This window comes from Pseudorasbora parva, chromosome 25 (genome assembly GCF_024679245.1).
Source record: "Pseudorasbora parva isolate DD20220531a chromosome 25, ASM2467924v1, whole genome shotgun sequence".
Taxonomy (NCBI): domain Eukaryota; kingdom Metazoa; phylum Chordata; class Actinopteri; order Cypriniformes; family Gobionidae; genus Pseudorasbora; species Pseudorasbora parva.
Genome location: NC_090196.1, coordinates 34,984,441 through 35,002,442, shown reverse-complemented (window position 1 = coordinate 35,002,442; position 18,002 = coordinate 34,984,441). Strand labels below are relative to the sequence as shown.

At 39.3% G+C, this 18,002-nt stretch overlaps 1 protein-coding gene across 1 annotated transcript in view; it reads right to left on the bottom strand.

Annotated features, from left to right (window-relative positions):
- The window catches only part of LOC137065049 (A disintegrin and metalloproteinase with thrombospondin motifs 20-like), a 67,800-nt gene that overhangs the window by 48,967 nt on the left and 831 nt on the right, over positions 1–18,002 (bottom strand). The window contains exons 2-3 of the mRNA XM_067436614.1: positions 16,917–17,260; positions 7,542–7,698 (exon numbers count right to left, since the gene is read on the bottom strand). Coding sequence (XP_067292715.1) covers positions 7,542–7,698; positions 16,917–17,260 — 501 coding nt within the window. The remainder of the gene's footprint in view (positions 1–7,541; positions 7,699–16,916; positions 17,261–18,002) is intronic.

The following is an 18,002-nucleotide window of genomic DNA, read 5'->3' as shown; positions in this document are numbered from 1 at the left end:
CACATTTGCAGTAAAAAGCGGATAAAACATGACATGTATCTTATTTGAGGGCTTCAGTCATGACATTTGCGCAGCTCTATGTCTGACTCTACATAAACTCAGTGTGGTTTTGAGCTTCTCTGATGACAGAGAGTGTAAATGGATACACATCCAGGTGTGGAGATTTACCACTTTAACAGCCCTTATTATGGAAATGCATCCTTCAACACGTCTCGAGACGAGCCAGAGGTGAGATCAGCGCTGACGGAGCGACTGAGACCGTTAAACCACACAAACTCACCAGTGTTGCTTTAGTTATTGCTCTACTATTGGGGGTTTTTTTTATACTTTGAACTTATATATTATTATATACACTCACCTAAAGGATTATTAGGAGCACACACTAATACTGTGTTTGACCCTTTCTCCTTCAGAACTGCCTTAATTATACGTAGCATTGATTCAACAAGCTGCTGAAAGCATTCTTTAGAAATGTTGGCCCATATTGATAGGAGAGCATCTTGCAGTTGATGGAGATTTGTGGGATGCACATCCAGGGCACGAAGCTCCCGTTCCACCACATCCCAAAGATGCTCTATTGGGTTGAGATCTGGGGACTGTGGTGGCCATTTTAGTTCAGTCAACTCATTGTCATGTTCAAGAAACCAGTTTGAAATGATTGGAGCTTTGTGACATGGTGCATTATCCTGCTGGAAGTAGCCATCAGAGGATGGGCACATGGTGGTCATAAAGGGATGGACATGGTCAGAAACAATGCTCAGGTAGGCCGTGGCATTTAAACGATGCCCAATTGGCACTAAGAGGCCTAAAGTGTGCCAAGAAAACATCCCCCACACCATTACACCACCGCCACCAGCCTGCACAGTGGGAACCAGGCATGATGGATCCATGTTCTCATTCTGTTTACGCCAAATTCTGACTCTACCATCTGAATGTCTCAACAGAAATCGAGACTCATCAGACCAGGGAGCATTTTTCCAGTCTTCAACTGTCCAATTTTGGTGAGCTTGTGCAAATTGTCGCCTCTTTGTCCTATTTGTAGTGGAGATGAGTGGTACCCGGTGGGGTCTTCTGCTGTTGTAGCCCATCCGCCTCAAGGTTGTGTGTGTTGTGGCTTCACAAATGCTTTGCTGCATACCTCGGTTGTAACGAGTGGTTATTTCAGTCAAAGTTGCTCTTCTATCAGCTTGAATCAGTCGGCCCATTCTCCTCTGACCTCGAGCATCAACAAGGCATTTTCTCCACAGGACTGCTGCAGACTGGATGCTCTTCCCTTTTCACACCATTCTTTGTAAACCCTAGAAATGGTTGTGTGTGTAAATCCCAGTAACTGAGCAGATTGTGAAATTCTCAGACCAAACAATCCGAAACAATAATAATTATAATCTGCAAAAACTTGAAATCGCTTAGTGATTTACTGCAGAGAGCAAGTACTGAACACAATCAAATATAAGTGTCAATGTCTCTTGATGATGAATGTGCTCAAGAAGCTGTCAGTGAAAATGAGTTTTGAGAATATGCATGAGATCGCGAATATGAGTCGGATGCTGAATGTACTGAGAAATGAGCTCTGACACGGACAGATGATGGTGGTATAAAACATCTCCTCAAACGAACCCTTCTAAGCTCCAAAAGCTAACAAAATATGTTTTATTTTATTCTTCTGTAATTGTTTCTCTAACATCAGGAGTTTTATGTATTAACGCAACAGTAGAGATCTTTGCATGTTAAAAATAGGTCCAGGTCACTAACGACCCGAATATGTAAGAATGTTTGGCGAAACAGTCATGCATTTAAGGGTTAACATCCACCGGTAATAACAAGAGTTTCTGAATTCAGACTCAAACTATAGAAGCAGCACTAGATGTCAGACTGAGATGACATTGACGTTTCTGAAGTCGATTAGAGGACGATTCGCCTGTCTCTCATAATCATGAGATCTGAGATGGACGGATGCCAGGCCTGAGACAAACATTCGCCCGTATCTCGTGACAACAATCGCTTCAGAGATAAACTCACTGCGTTTGTTCTCCGCCGTTGTCTGTATCAAAGAGTGCTTTTGGGGGGGATAACGGAGGCAAAAACACCCTCATCCCCTCCATTCAGCAGAACAGACACAAAGACACCAAAACATGTCCATGCAAGGAAGATAAATCACATTAATATCTCGTTTGGGTCTGTTTGACCGGAAAAATCGGAGAGATTAAAGTTGATACATAAACTAAACACACCTGAGAACTTCATTAAATTAACTCACGAGCCATGAAAGAGCAACCTTTGAACAATAAACTTTCAGGCAAGCATAACGTCATCGGCTGTCCACTTGGCATTTTCCTCCAAACTGGGACAGTTGGCACGATCCAAACGCGTCCCATCTTCCCTTTCATCCTCCTCTGTGTCTCTCTCTGTCCAATCGCAGCCCTGATTTAAGACAAGACTCCTCTTTCAAGCCAAACATAAAGAAGTGCAGGCAGGGGCCATGGCATCCCTGACCCTCACAAAGACGGCCTTTATGTGTCCGCACAACCTGCTGAGGACGCCTGAAGAGAAAGAATCCCTCCAAACCATCCTGAACCGCTGAGGACAGTCTCACTACAGCAACTCACAAAAAACACACTTTATTTCACACTGTCCTTGTTACATATAATACATGTACTTACTGTACACTATAAAATACATTTTGGGTTTAACTTAAAAAAGTAGGTAACCTATTTGCCTTAAGTAATTGAGTTTATTGAAATTAAAAATTTGAGTTGATACAATGAAGGAAATTGGTTTCATAAATAGAAACTCAAAATATTAACCACATAAAAAATGTTATAAATCATGAAAATAGCTCAATTTGGCTGCGTCATCACAAATAAAACACACACAATTACAAATGCTTATGCTTACAAAATCTTTTAACAATATTTGATTAATTCTTAAAAATGTTCTTTGTATTAACTAAAAAAAAATATTTCAGTGAACTCAAAGTTTTAAGGCAACCAGGTAACTTATTTTAAATATTTTTGTTTTACAGTGTAGTAATAACAGTAACAGCTAACCCAAACCCTAACCTTTAAAGGCTTAGTTCACCCAAAAATGAAATGTGTGTCATTAACTCCTCTCCCTAATGTCGCTCCACACCCGTAAGACCTCCGTTCATCTTCACACACAGTTTAAGATATTTTATATTTAGTCCGAGAGCGTATGCAAGTGTATGCACACTATACTGTCCATGTCCAGAAAGGGAATAAAAACATCATCACAGTAGTCCATATGAGACATCAGTGGGTTAATTAGAGTCTCTTGAAGCATCCAAAATACATTTGGGTCCAAAAATAACAAAAACTACGACTTTATTCAGCATTGGCTTCTCTTCCGGGTTTGTTTTCATTCCTTAAATAAAGATTCCTCATGATCCGGATTGCGTGTCAAACTGTCAAACTGCTGAAATCACGTGACATTGGCGATCCGAATCATGAATCAATACGCTGATTCATGGCCGTTTGAATCTTTATTGGTTGTTTCAATCCAAATGTGGGTCAAATTTGACCCACATTCAGGTTGAAACAACCCAATATTTTTTAGAGTTTACATATAAATATATATATATATTTTTATATGACCCACTGGGGACAGAAATAGATTAAATAATCATTAAATTGTTATGAGTTAAATTTGTCATCATGTATTAATTCCCTATTAACATATCTTAACTAATAATGTAAATTAATGTGCCACAAACCCATGCATTTTAATCCATGTGCCTCAACAAGTAAAGTCATAACATAATGAAACCTTTATAAATCATTACCCAATGATTAATTAAAGCAGACACTGGAAGCTGAAATGCATGGCTTTGACTCGTTATGATAATTAACCCGTTAATTTACATTATTAGTTAATATAATATGTGATTAGGGAATTAATACATTATGACAAATTTAATTGATAGCAATTCATATATTACTTAATCTATTAATCATATAGAATCTGTATTGGTTGCTGATGCAGTACTCATTAATAAATTGCTAAATCATTTAACTCATGCTAAACTAATGCACAGATAATCATGAGTTAATGTATGACCCATGAAGAACTAACCCATAACAGACAGAAATACTGAGGGCAGAACATCATTTTTGCAGTGCATATGATAGGGTGCTCACTAAAGCTCTTTAAACGGGTTAGTTTAGTGTCTTCAGGCTCAGATCTTTGAACACACAGATCCAGGCGGGCTTGTTTCTGCCAGCTGTGTGTCATGCACAAAAACAATTACCAAAGTACATGAAGCGTTTGCCCCATAAAACCCTGAAGATCCCGGTTAATCTGTCTGCCTTTGCAGCATTCATCTGGAGTTCTGGCACTCCTCAAACACAAAACAAACAGAGCGGCTCTGAAACTGAGCTGTCCTGGCCAGAGAACACACTCACTACGCCAGATTAAGTCCAGACGTGCAGCTCTTCCATGCTTTGGCTCGGGCGTGTGTGTGCCGCGAGTGAACCGCACTTAAAGACTCCTGGATCTCTGGCGGGAGGAGAGATGGTGTACGAGCACACAGGTGATCAACCTTACCTGAGTTCCTTTGAGCCAAGGCATTTCAGACATCTTTAAAACAGGAAACTCTTTAAAAACACTGAATTCTCCAAAGCTGCGTTACATTTCATATCTGTAAACTCTACACTGCAAAAATGCAATTTAATTCACAGAAATTCAATTTGTCCATCTGAAAAATGTAGATGTGATCAGTCACTAGGAAATGTTCATTTGCAGACCTGAATATTTTTTTACAGTGCTCCTGAACATCAGTTATCAGTGTCTATTTCAGGACAGACGCTGTGAAAGTGAAGTGTTAATCAAGAGCCGCGTCTGTGAACAGATAGAGTGACTCATTTGTCCGGCCGTGACATGCAAAGCTTTGGAAATATTTTCCAGCAACACCCTGCAATCTAATACACGCTTAGATCTTTACATTTCTAATCGCGTATGCTTTATAATGGCACGCTTATTGGCACATTAGTGGTGTCTGGTGAGTCAATCATCACTACTTGTGCTTATAGGGATCAGATCTCTAACACCAAGTATTAAAGTTTGCATCATCCTGCTCGTCTGAATCATATTTAAAGACTTGCGCGAGAAAGAAACCACACAGCAAAGCCCCAGAACAGTGTAGCAACCACCTAGCAACTGTAACTAGATGAATAAAGTTTGGGAACAAACTTTGATGTCGGCTTGAGAAAGCCTAGCCTGAAAGTTGATGGATGGATGGATGGATGGATGGATGGATGGATGGATGGATGGATGGATGGATGGATGGATGGATGGATGGATGGATGGATGGATGGATGGATGGATGGATGGATGGATGGATGGATGGATGGATGGATGGATGGATGGATTCAAGCTGATAGAAGAGCAACTTTGACTGAAATAACCACTCGTTACAACCGAGGTATGCAGCAAAGCATTTGTGAAGCCACAACACACACAACCTTGAGGCGGATGGGCTACAACAGCAGAAGACCCCACCGGGGACCACTCATCTCCACTACAAATAGGAAAAAGAGGCGACAGTTTGCACAAGCTCACCAAAATTGGACAGTTGAAGACTGGAGAAATGTTGCCTGGTCTGATGAGTCTCGATTTCTGCTGAGACATTCAGATGGTAGAGTCAGAATTTGGCGTAAACAGAATGAGAACATGGATCCATCATGCCTTGTTCCCACTGTGCAGGCTGGTGGTGGTGGTGTAATGGTGTGGGGGATGTTTTCTTGGCACACTTTAGGCCCCTTAGTGCCAACTGGCCATCGTTTAAATGCCACGGCCTACCTGAGCATTGTTTCTGACCATGTCCATCCCTTTATGACCACCATGTCCCCATCCTCTGATGGCTACTTCCAGCAGGATAATGCACCATGTCACAAAGCTCCAATCATTACAAATTGGTTTCTTGAACATGACAGTGAGTTGACTGTACTAAAATGGCCGCCACAGTCCCCAGATCTCAACCCAATAGAGCATCTTTGGGATGTGGTGGAACGGGAGCTTCGTGCCCTGGATGTGCATCCCACAAATCTCCATCAACTGCAAGATGCTCTCCTATCAACATGGGCCAACATTTCTAAAGAATGCTTTCAGCAGCTTGTTGATCAATGCCACGTAGAATTAAGGCAGTTCTGAAGGAGAAAGGGGTCAAACACAGTATTAGTGTGTGTTCCTAATAATTCTTTAGGTGGGTGTATGTGTGTGTGTGTGTGTATAGATAGATGTACGGATGAATCTTGAATCAGAATATCTTCATGAGGATGAGGGCGGGGCCACCTGTCACTCCAATGAGATCAGCCAATAGCAAACCACAACCACCCAACACAAAAATAGACACAATTAAGCCCGGCCCACATTTGATCTTGTTCCAGAAATGTTTCACTCGGATATACAGTACAATACGCAGAAAGAACGAGTGAAACTTCCCTTTCATGACGACTTCAAAACACAGACAGTGACACTGAACCATCAGCTTCAAAGCCTTCGGTATCTGAGCATCAGACTCCACTATCAGATTAAACCAAAGGCCGGGACACCTTCATCCTCATCAGTCTGCTCCAATCTCTGATGCATGACCTGATCACACGTCACATCTTCACAATCGAGACCCAAAGAATCATCATTTACAACCTCATGCAAAGGATCAAACTACTATTCCATATGTCAGTGTTAAGCACACTGCAAAAAATGCTTTTCTTATTTAGTATTTTTGTCTTGTTTCTAGTCCAAATATCTAAATATTCTTTAATCAAGATGCATTTACTAGATCAGTAAAATGACATAAGATATTTTTTCTTGTTTTGTTCAAAAAAATATAATCAACATGGAGTTTTTGCTTAAAACAGGCAAAATGATCTGCCAATGGGGTGAGAAAAATAATCTTATTTCTGATTGGGACGGAAACGAGAAACAAGATTTCAACCAGAAATAAGATTATTTTTCTCACCCCATTGGCAGATCATTTTGCCTGTTTTAAGCAAAAACTCACTTCATTTAGATTTTATTTTTTGAACAAAACAAGAAAAAATATCTCATGCCATTTAACTGATATAGTAAATGCATCTTGATTTAAGAATTTTTAGATATTTACACTAGAAACAAGTAAAAAATACTAAATTGGAAGAGCATTTTTTGAAGTTTGCTTAATGCTGAGAAAAAAAAGAAAGAAAATGTGCAGTGCACTGCAGAATATAGCTATTTCATGATGCTTTAATAATCGTCATACAGGTCTGATGACAGAACTTGGATCTCTCTTTAAGATCACACTACATGCGTTTGAACTGAAGGATCACCAGCCAGTGTTTGTGTGTGTTGGAGATTTCTGCAAAGTGTCTGGAGCGGCTGGAGTAGATTTACTTTCATTACATGAAGAATTCCAATAACTGGCTCATAATGAAGACGCTAATCCTCACAATAACCGCACGCCAGCATGCTTAAAACTGCATTATGCTGAGAATGGAAACACCGACTCTTTCCACAGGCTCAGAACTGAGTTTATCAGGAGCTGTTACCTGAGGAGGTGCAGGGCTGCGGGTCAGGTGACTTCCTGTCAGGTGACTTCCTGTAGACCAGGTGAGGTTTGTTGTGCTCTTCCTCATACTCTTCTCCATCTTCCTTCAGAAGCGGCTCCAGGAAGAACTGACCACTTTGTGTCGAGAACGTGCCGATCTGAGGATCAAAACACAGATGGAGTCACATGATGATTTCGGACAGACATGCTCTTACTTTAATGAGAAACACACACCATAGAAACATGTCTTAGAGAAACACATTACAAGTGTGCATCCCAAAAACAACGGCAATGGCATGTTTTAAGATATGTCAGAGCAAGTTACTTTCAGTTTAAACAGTAAAGGCCATATTTCTGTGATTTTAAGATGGTGCACTTCATGCTGTAAATCATAACTCCTGTTGGCAAGTGACATGTTGGCACGTGAATACGTAAAAATAAAAATAATAATAATAATAATAATAATAATAATTAATAAAAAATATATTATTTTTTTATTAATTAATAAAAAAATAAATAAAAAAAATGAATATTAAAGTTAAAAAAAGCTAACTTAAAAAATGAATAGTAAACAAAAAAGTTACAATGAAATACAAATAATTAAAAATGCATAGTATAATAAATAATATATAAAATATATATAAAAATATAAAAAAGAAATAATAAAATGAAAAGAAATATCATAATAAATATAAAAAAGTAGTTAAAAAACGAATAGTAAAATAAATTAAAGTAATAATTAAAATTATATACACTAATATATATTATTAGTGTTTATTTAATTATATATATATAAATATGTTTTGTATATTTTATATATTAATTTTTTATATGTTTTGCTGACTATTAGTGTTTATATGATTATATATATTAAATGTGTATAATTAAATAAACACTAATTGTCAGCAAAATATATACAAAATTAATTGTAAACAAAACATGTTTTAGAAAATTATTAAATATAAATAAATATTACACATTTTAAATTTAAAAATGTGGTTAAAAATTAAATTAAAAAGAAAAGTAAAAAAAACTAAAATAAACATAAAAAATAATAACATATGAAAAATGATAGTAAAATAAAATATACATGGATAGTTAAATAAATAAATAAATAAATAAATAAATAAATAAATAAATAAATAAATAAATAAATAAATAAATAAATAAAATGAATGAAATGTATAGTTAAAATAAAAATAAACAGTAAAATAAATCAAATTAAACATTTATAGTTAAAAATTAAAAAAAATAAAAGTTAAAATAAAATAAAAAATGGAAATAGGTTGGCCAATAAAATAATTAAATAGTAAAATAAAATAAATCTAAATTAATGTAAATTAATGTTACATATATATAAAAACATAAAAATAATAAATAATGAGGCAGAATGATTGACATTTCTAATGACGCCCCTGGAATCATGGCTTATCACTATGGCAATGCATCCAAACACAGAATTCCGGAGTCCTGCACACATTCCGAACGGAAGCCGTGACAAACAGCAGATCAGCAGATCCGACACAAACAAACGGCAAATAATGGAGCGGAGGAACGCTGTACAAATGGAGACATGTTTGACAGGAGCTCAGTCAGTGTGAACGCCGGCCTGTCACAATTGAACATGTGAGGATCTGCTCTGCTCCACATCTCTGTCAATCACATCCACCTCACCGGCCCGGCATTCACCTTCTGCCTCCATCAGATCAGATCAGAACACAATGAAGGAACATATCAAACCTAATCACTGCAAAGAGTATCACACCAGGCGTCTGCGTGAGGAAGAGAGATGAATATGGTGATTATTAGACACATTAAGATGCTGTCGCTCAACACGCAGTGTTCATTAGGACGCGAGCGGGAATGTTTCCATCTCAAGCGTTTCTGACAGGTAAACACTCGCTCGCAGCCTTGGGGATGGAAAGATGACATAACTCTCCCTTCGCACGTGCACTTGGAAATCAGATCATACAGATCCCTAAGAATACAGTATAGATGGACGGCAACACACAATGTCAACACACACACACACACTCAGACACGACTCTTACGTGCTTCAACAGTCCTTACAATAAAGATGAAGCAGCAGCACTATGGTAAATAATCTCTTGTTGTGGGACCATTTTTGGGATTTCCGCCTGGATTTGGCCTACCCAAATTGAAAAGCTTCCCATACACACATACAATCACCTAAAGGATTATTAGGAACACCAGTTCAATTTCTCATTAATGTAATTATCTAATCAGCCAATCACATGGCAGTTGCTTCCGTGCATTTAGGGGTGTGGTCCTGGTCAAGACAATCTCCTGAACTCCAAACTGAATGTCAGAATGGGAAAGAAAGGTGATTTAAGCCGTTTTGAGCGTGGCATGGTTTGTTGGTGCCAGACGGGCCGGTCTGAGTATTTCACAATCTGCTCAGTTACTGGGATTTACACACACAACCATTTCTAGGGTTTACAAAGAATGGTGTGAAAAGGGAAGAGCATCCAGTGTGCAGCAGTCCTGTGGGAGAAAATGCCTTGTTGATGCTCGAGGTCAGAGGAGAATGGGCCGACTGATTCAAGCTGATAGAAGAGCAACTTTGACTGAAATAACCACTCGTTACAACCGAGGTCTGCAGCAAAGCATTTGTGAAGCCACAACACACACAACCTTGAGGCGGATGGGCTACAACAGCAGAAGACCCCACCGGTGCCACTCATCTCCACTACACATAGGAAAAAGAGGCGACAATTTGCACAAGCTCACCAAAATTGGACAGTTGAAGACTGGAAAAATGTTGCCTGGTCTGATGAGTCTCGATTTCTGTTGAGACATTCAGATGGTAGAGTCAGAATTTGGCGTAAACAGAATGAGAACATGGATCCATCATGCCTTGTTACCACTGTGCAGGCTGGTGGTGGTGGTGTAATGGTGTGGGGGATGTTTTCTTGGCACACTTTAGGCCCCTTAGTGCCAATTGGGCATCGTTTAAATGCCACGGCCTACCTGAGCATTGTTTCTGACCATGTCCATCCCTTTATGACCACCATGTCCCCCATCCTCTGATGGCTACTTCCAGCAGGATAATGCACCATGTCACAAAACTCAAATCATTTCAAATTGGTTTCTTGAACATGACAATGAGTTGACTGAACTAAAATGGCCACCACAGTCCCCAGATCTCAACCCAATAGAGCATCTTTGGGATGTGGTGGAACGGGAGCTTTGTGCCCTGGATGTGCATCCCACAAATCTCCATCAACTGCAAGATGCTCTCCTATCAATATGGGCCAACATTTCTAAAGAATGCTTTCAGCAGCTTGTTGATCAATGCCACGGAGAATTAAGGCAGTTCTGAAGGCGAAGGGGGTCAAACAGTACTAGTGTGTGCTCCTAATAATCCTTTAGGTGAGTGTACAGTGGTCTAAGTTCAAAATTATATATATATCTGTATTTCTGTATAGTTTTACAGCAGCACTTTTGTAAGACTGTTGGCAGTGAAGTGACTCCAGATGAGCGTTTTCCTGTGTGAATCCATTGGCTCATGCCAGCTGTGGACATCAGAGGTCATCCGAGGTCATTCTCACAGAGGCCATGAACATCTGTCCTGAAGATGATTACGCTCAGGTGTGGACAGATGCTGTCGACAGCCATCATCATGAGCAGACCAGCGCACCTGAATCTGGCTCTCAGACTTTACCTGAAGGATTATGGGTCGAAACACGGCTTCTCTCTCTTCCCATCATGCAATGCTTCTAACTACTAAAGTCTCTGTCCTTCCCTTTCAAGACTGGACGAGAAACTGCCGGCAGGACACACAGAACGTGTTTATGAAGTCCTTTTTGGTGCAGATTTCAAACCACATATGTGTGCGTGTGTACAAATGTCTGCAACATCTTTAAACTGTTCAGATAACAAACTAAACTAGTTTGAAATTAATTTGAAATTAAGACTTTTAAATTAATAATAATTAAGGTCTTTATTTATGGTCAGGTTGATAAAGGAAGCAACAAATGAAAAGAAAAAGGTCTTATGTCTAAAAATCGTTTTTTTTATGCTGGCCTCCTCTTGCCACTTCAATAAAAAATTAACTTTAACAAGTTTAGCACATCAACTAGTATGGTAAATATGACAGGAAGAATTTGTTTGCATTTTTTTTTTACTTTCCAGATGACATTAAACAAACTTGAATCAAATATGGTTTTAAAAAACGTATTTTTAAGAATTATTTTTCCATGCTTATTTTCATGGTGAGAAACAGGTTAAATGTAGCAAAATATAATAATGTAAAATAATGATAATAATAATAATAACAATAAAATTTAATTAAAAAACATTTGTAATTTTAATATAAAAGTTTTAAAGTTTATCGCCAATTAAAATAAAAAACAATTCTGGCTTCCTCTGGAAACTGAAATAAAAATGTCAAAAACTGCCCTAAATATGACAATATTTATTTGGCAATAATAATTTGTTTGCTTTTAGACTATTAACTAATTGATAAGTAATATGCAAACCACATTTGCATATTACTTATCAATTAGTTAATAGTCATGTGCCCCAACAAGTAAAGTCAGAACATAATGAAACCTTTATAAATTGTTAGCTAATGATTAATTAAAGCAGGCACTGGAAGCTGAAATGCATGGCTTTGACCTGTTGTGGTAATTAACGCATTAATTTACATTATTAGTTAATATAATATGCTATTAAGGAATTAAAACATGATGACATTTCATTAATAGCAAACCATATATTATTTAATCTCTTAATCATGTATAATTTGTATTAGTTGCTGATGCAGTAATCATTAATAAATGGGGTAGTTCTTCATCAGTCATTAACTCATGATTATCTGTGCATTAGTTAAGCATTGATTAAAGCATATTAGTGCAGCTGTAGTGTAAAGTGTTACCAAAAGCATTTTTTTTTAAATAACCATTTTAACCATTTTACCATGTTTGTTTGTTAATGACTGTTTTCATGGTGAGAAACCGATTAAATGTAGACAAATACAAAAGAAAATGCAAAAATAATAATAATAATTAAAATGTTCTAAAAAAAAGTTTTAAGTTTATCTTCAATTTAAATTTTGGCCTCCGGACACTTCATTAAAAATAATTTAAACCAAAATTCTTCCGTTTTAACGTTTAATGAAAACAGCCGAACAGCAACTGAATGATCATCTTTATGCCTCACATCTAAACCTCTGAAGATGTGCACATTATGACCCTTCCTCGGGCGGTTTACGACACGAGCGGGACAAAACACAACTCAATGACGACCTCCTGACCTCATAAGAGACTAAACGAGCGCCGTCATGAGGAGCGACTCTTTCAGCGGCGACATTTACAGCCGGGACTAATCACCTCCCGCCACCTGAGATCACTAATTAACAGAGGGCCGACTGCACATCCTCAGAGCTCAGTTAGCGGGAGGTGAGGGTTCGACTGGTGAGCAAACAGACGATATTTGACTAGACTAGAGCGCTAGGTGTCATATTAACCAAATCACGTCCGTTCATTCTGCCCCACAGCACTCATTTCTCTAAAATAACTAGCAGCTTAGCTTAAACACCCACTCATGCCAACTCGACTAAAACAAAGCCTAATCCTCACAGATAGAACTAATCCTGTTGGAATTACCATAATTATGAGTTTCCTACTAGAAACAACTTGTAATTACTAATCCCAGTGCACCTCTTAACTTCTACTTATCTGCTTATCACAAAAAACAACCACAAAACGTTAGCTCTGTAACCACTAACCATGAGTTTATACTCACTATACAGTGGTGAACGCATCTAAACCAAAGCCTAATCCTCACAGGAAGAGTTAGTAACGTAATTATTAGTTTTCTGCTAGTAAAACTCATTGAATCTGAGTGATGGATGAACATTTTAAACATTCAAATGTGCAATTAGATTCAGGGAAAGACACGGCTAAAGTAGTTCCGGCAGGTTTTGACCGCATTACAGTTTCATTTCAACTCAACAACTCACAACAGCAAAACAACCAACACACACAATGACAATTTTTTGCCTCAAAACTACATTTTATGTACAGAAGCACATCCTCTCTTTCTTCCTCTCAAACACACAAACACACACACACACACACAGTACGGACACAGACCCGTACATAAACATGATGCCAGTGCAGCTCTGACGATTTTATCCGTAAAATAGTTTAGCATCATAAAAGCTACATGACGTTTCTCCTTAGCGAGGTAAAAACGGCGCTGTTCTTGAAGCAGATAAACTTACAGTAGAGGCAATGCTGCCAAACATTGTTGAGAGACAAACTGAGGTAATTCACACACACTTAATCTTGTCCTCTCAATCTCTAATAACTGCAATCAATGGCTTAAGCCTCCGCTATGAGCTCTAAAACTGCTGAAAATAAAGACTGTGACGGTCTCCATCATTATCTATTAAAATAAAGTATGGAGAGAAGGCGACCAGCAACCACTCAACACACACCAACAATACTAGAACATGTTCAGCTCACATTTCACCCCAGAAGCAAAAGAACACAATAAGACATGTTATCCTATGGGGCTGTTGAATGTTTGAATCTGATTGGCTGACAAATGTTCTAAGGTGTGCAGTTATTTTCAGGGAAAAGCACGGCTAAAGTAATTCCAGCAGGTTTTGACCGCATCACAGTTCCATATCACACCGCCAAATTAATTCAGCTATTTCAAAGATACTTACAGGCGACAACCCATCCACACACACTTAATCTCTCTCTAATAACTGCATGAGTCTGCTATCAATGGCTCATGCCTCTGTTACGAGCTCTATAATTACTTTTTGGAATTAGCAACGGAGGCTTGGGTTTAGATACGTAAGGAATTAGTCCCACACAATAACGTTTTAAGGACAAAACCTGACAAATGTATTGAAATACAACATCTGAACAATATTTTGAGGTGTGGTAACAAGTGGACTAATTGACTCTGGCCCGTTGAATTATTGCAAAACAATGCTCCGCTTTACGCCACGACCGCATTACATGTGCATTATTTTTCTAATAATTCAACGGCCCAGAGTCAATTATTCTTTACTTATCTGCTGTGACATCACAAAACACAACCAGAATGGATCCATTAGAAAACACTAAATATCACTAGTAAGTCCCCAGCCCAGATCTTTATCCACTAACTCTGTGTTTATAACTCAACATCCACTCATGCCTCAAGCATGTTGCCTGTCAAGACTAGAGAATAATAACTCAACTAAACCAGCTAAAAATGAAAGTTATCCTACACTAAATGTCACCTCATACTAACTAGTCCAGTACATCAGAGTAGAAGAGAGAACAACTCGATTAAACCAACAGTCAGTTAGTCATATTTATTTATAAAGCACTTTTTTTAACTGTTGGCAAAAGTGTTGTACAAAGTGTAAACAAGTACCCTAATAAGTAAACCTAAAACACACCAATAAACAATGCACTACAATTTATACAACTGGGCCTACTTATGACCATAAACCATAAGCAAGGTGTTAAGCAAATGCCTATTCCTTACAGGAGAACTAATCCTGTGTTCATGGAGGAATTACTAGTAACGTTTAATCGAACATTCTAGTAGTTAGTCTAGTCGTTCAATAGTTTTCTGCTAATCCCACCGAGACATAACAACAACAACAACAAAAAAATCAAAAGGGCACAGTTAGCAAACCCTACATGTTACAAGTCACCAGTCCAGCTACTTAACCGCTAACACTGGTTTATAGTAACTACTCCCGTCCACTCAAGTCATTTCTTCCATCTTCCGCTCATGCCTCAGGCACGTTTCCATCAAGACGAGAGAAGAATAACTCTAAACTCTGAACTAAACCAACTTACCAAACACTAAATGATGACCTGATTTTAAACAATTCTAGTTAGTCTAGAAGTACTGTAGTTTGTTGCTGGTAAAAACTGCTCGCGTCTTTTTTGACCTCACAATTATAAGTGTGTCCAAAATCCTGTACTGTCTGAGTAGGTACTACATTTAAAATTGAACTTAGTTTGTGACCGTTAAGAAACCATATAGTATGAATGTAATCTTTATGGCCAGAAGTATAGGGACACTCTTTTCCAAATCAATGAATTCAGGTGTTCCAATCACATCCATGGCCACAGGTGTATAAATCTATCACTAGGCATGCAACAGTTTCTACAAGCAATAAGTCCATTCCTGACATTTCATCACTACTAAATATCCCACGCTCAACTGTTAGTGGGATTATAACAAAGTGGAAGCCATTGGGAACAACAGCAACTCAGCCACGAAGTAAAATCCCAGAGCAGGGTCAGCGCATGCTGAGGGTCACAGTGCGCAGAAGTCTCCAACTTTCTGCAGAGTCAACAGCTCCAGACCTCCAGACTTCTGTGGCCTTCAGATGAGCTCAAGAACAGCGGAGAGAGCTTCATGGAATGGGTTTCCATGGCCGAGCAGCTCATCCAAGCCTTACATCACCAAGAGCAATGCAAAGCGTGGGATGCAGTGGAGTAAAGCAGCCGCCACTGGACTCTAGAGCAGTGAGACGTGTTCTCTGAATTTGCCCATGGACGAGTCTGGGTTTGGCCGTCACCAGGAAAACGGGACTCGCCTGACTGCATTGTGTCAATTATGAGGTGGGGTTGTTTTTCAGGGGTTGGCCTCTTAGTTCCAGTGAAAGGAACTCTTAATGCTTCACCAAGACATTTTGGACAATTTCATGCTCCCAACTTTGTGGGATCAGTTTGTGGACGGCCCCTTCCTGTCCCAGCATGACTGCGCTCCAGTGCACAAAGCGTCGCTCCATAAAGACATGGATGAGGAGTTTGGTGTGGAGGAACTGGACTGGCCTGCACAGAGTCCTGAGCTCAACCCGATAGAACAGCTTTGGGATGAATTAGAGCGGAGACTGAGAGCCAGGCCTTCTCGTCCAACATCAGTGCCTGACCTCACAAATGAGCTTCTAGAAGAATGGGCAAAAATCCCCATAAACACACTCCTAAACCTTGAGGAACGCCTTCCCAGAAGAGCTGGAGCTGTTAGAGAGGGTGGGCCGACTCCATATTAAACCCTACGGATTAAGAAGGCGTTCCAAAACTTTTGGCAATGTAGTGTATAAGCCCTTTCACTTTATTTTGTGTTACACAATGTTCGGATTAACCGATCGGAATGAACTGATTCCAGTTAAAACACAAATTGTCCATGTAAATGTAGCCAATGAGTTTATACTCACTAGTCCAGTCCATTCTCTCATGCCTCTCATGAAAAAAAAACCCTTCTCATGCCTTCGTTGAACTCACAACTAAGATACTGAAAATGCTCTGACTTCCCATGAAACCACCGCGGTGAAAGCAGCTTGAGCAGTTGTCAGAGGTTTAACCAACACACTCTTCATACTCACCAGTCCCGTGCAGAGGCTGAAGACGGCGCGGTGATCGCTGTGAGCGTTGACGTGTCCTCTGAAGAAGCAGTGGCGCAGATCTGCAACGCCTCCGTGGTTCTCCTCCTCTCCCAGATGAAGCACCGTGTAGGACGGAGCGATGAATCCTGAATCCGCGGTGAGGTTCAGGTGAAAGGCCTGACCGAACGCCTCGATCCGGTAATGAGCCCTGGAAGCCGAGACCTCGGCCTCAGTGCTGCGCCTCCTCCTGCGGTAATGCAGCCGGTGCGGGAACGACTCTCCAAAATCATTCAAGCGCACGGGGGTGACGATCTCATACGAGGACAGCTGTCTGATGAAGCTCTCTGAAACACATCAGGGTCAGATCTCAGGTCAAATCAGTTACTGAAGTGGCATTGACAGGTCAATAAAAAACACTGAAAATCTCTCCATTGCATAGTGGATGTTCTTTACATTCTTAAAATGTTCTTTACACTTCACAACTTATCACTGAAAGTTTTTTTGAGGAACCAAAAATGGCTCTTCCACTCTTAAAAATAAAGGTTCACATTGTTCTTTGGGAGGGTACGTGCTTCCCTGAAGAACCTTTAATATCTAAAGAACCTTTCCGTTGCACAAAAGTGCAAAAAGGTTCTTTAGACTATAAAATGCTTAGAAAAAAAATGGTTCTTTAAAGAACCTTTCACAAAACGGTTCTTTGGGGAGTAGGAGTGGTTCTCAAACCTGTCCTGGAGGACCACCAGCCCTGCACATTTTGTATGTCTCCCTCATCTAACACACCTGATTCAACTCATGAGCTCATTAGTAGAGACTGCAAGACCTGAAATGGGGGTTAGATATAGGGAGACACACAAAGTGTGCAGGGCCGGGGCTCCTCCAGGACAGGTTTGAGAACCACTGCTCTATGGCATCACTGTGAAAACCCATTTTTGGTTCTTCTTGGTACCTTTATTTTTAAGGGTGGATGAAGTGTGTTGTTTTTGGACACTTGAGTTACTCTTAGATGTGTGTGAATGTGATTCCTCAGATCAAGTGTGCTTGAATCAGCTGGTGTCATTATGGTGCTTTAGTGGATGTATGAGAACT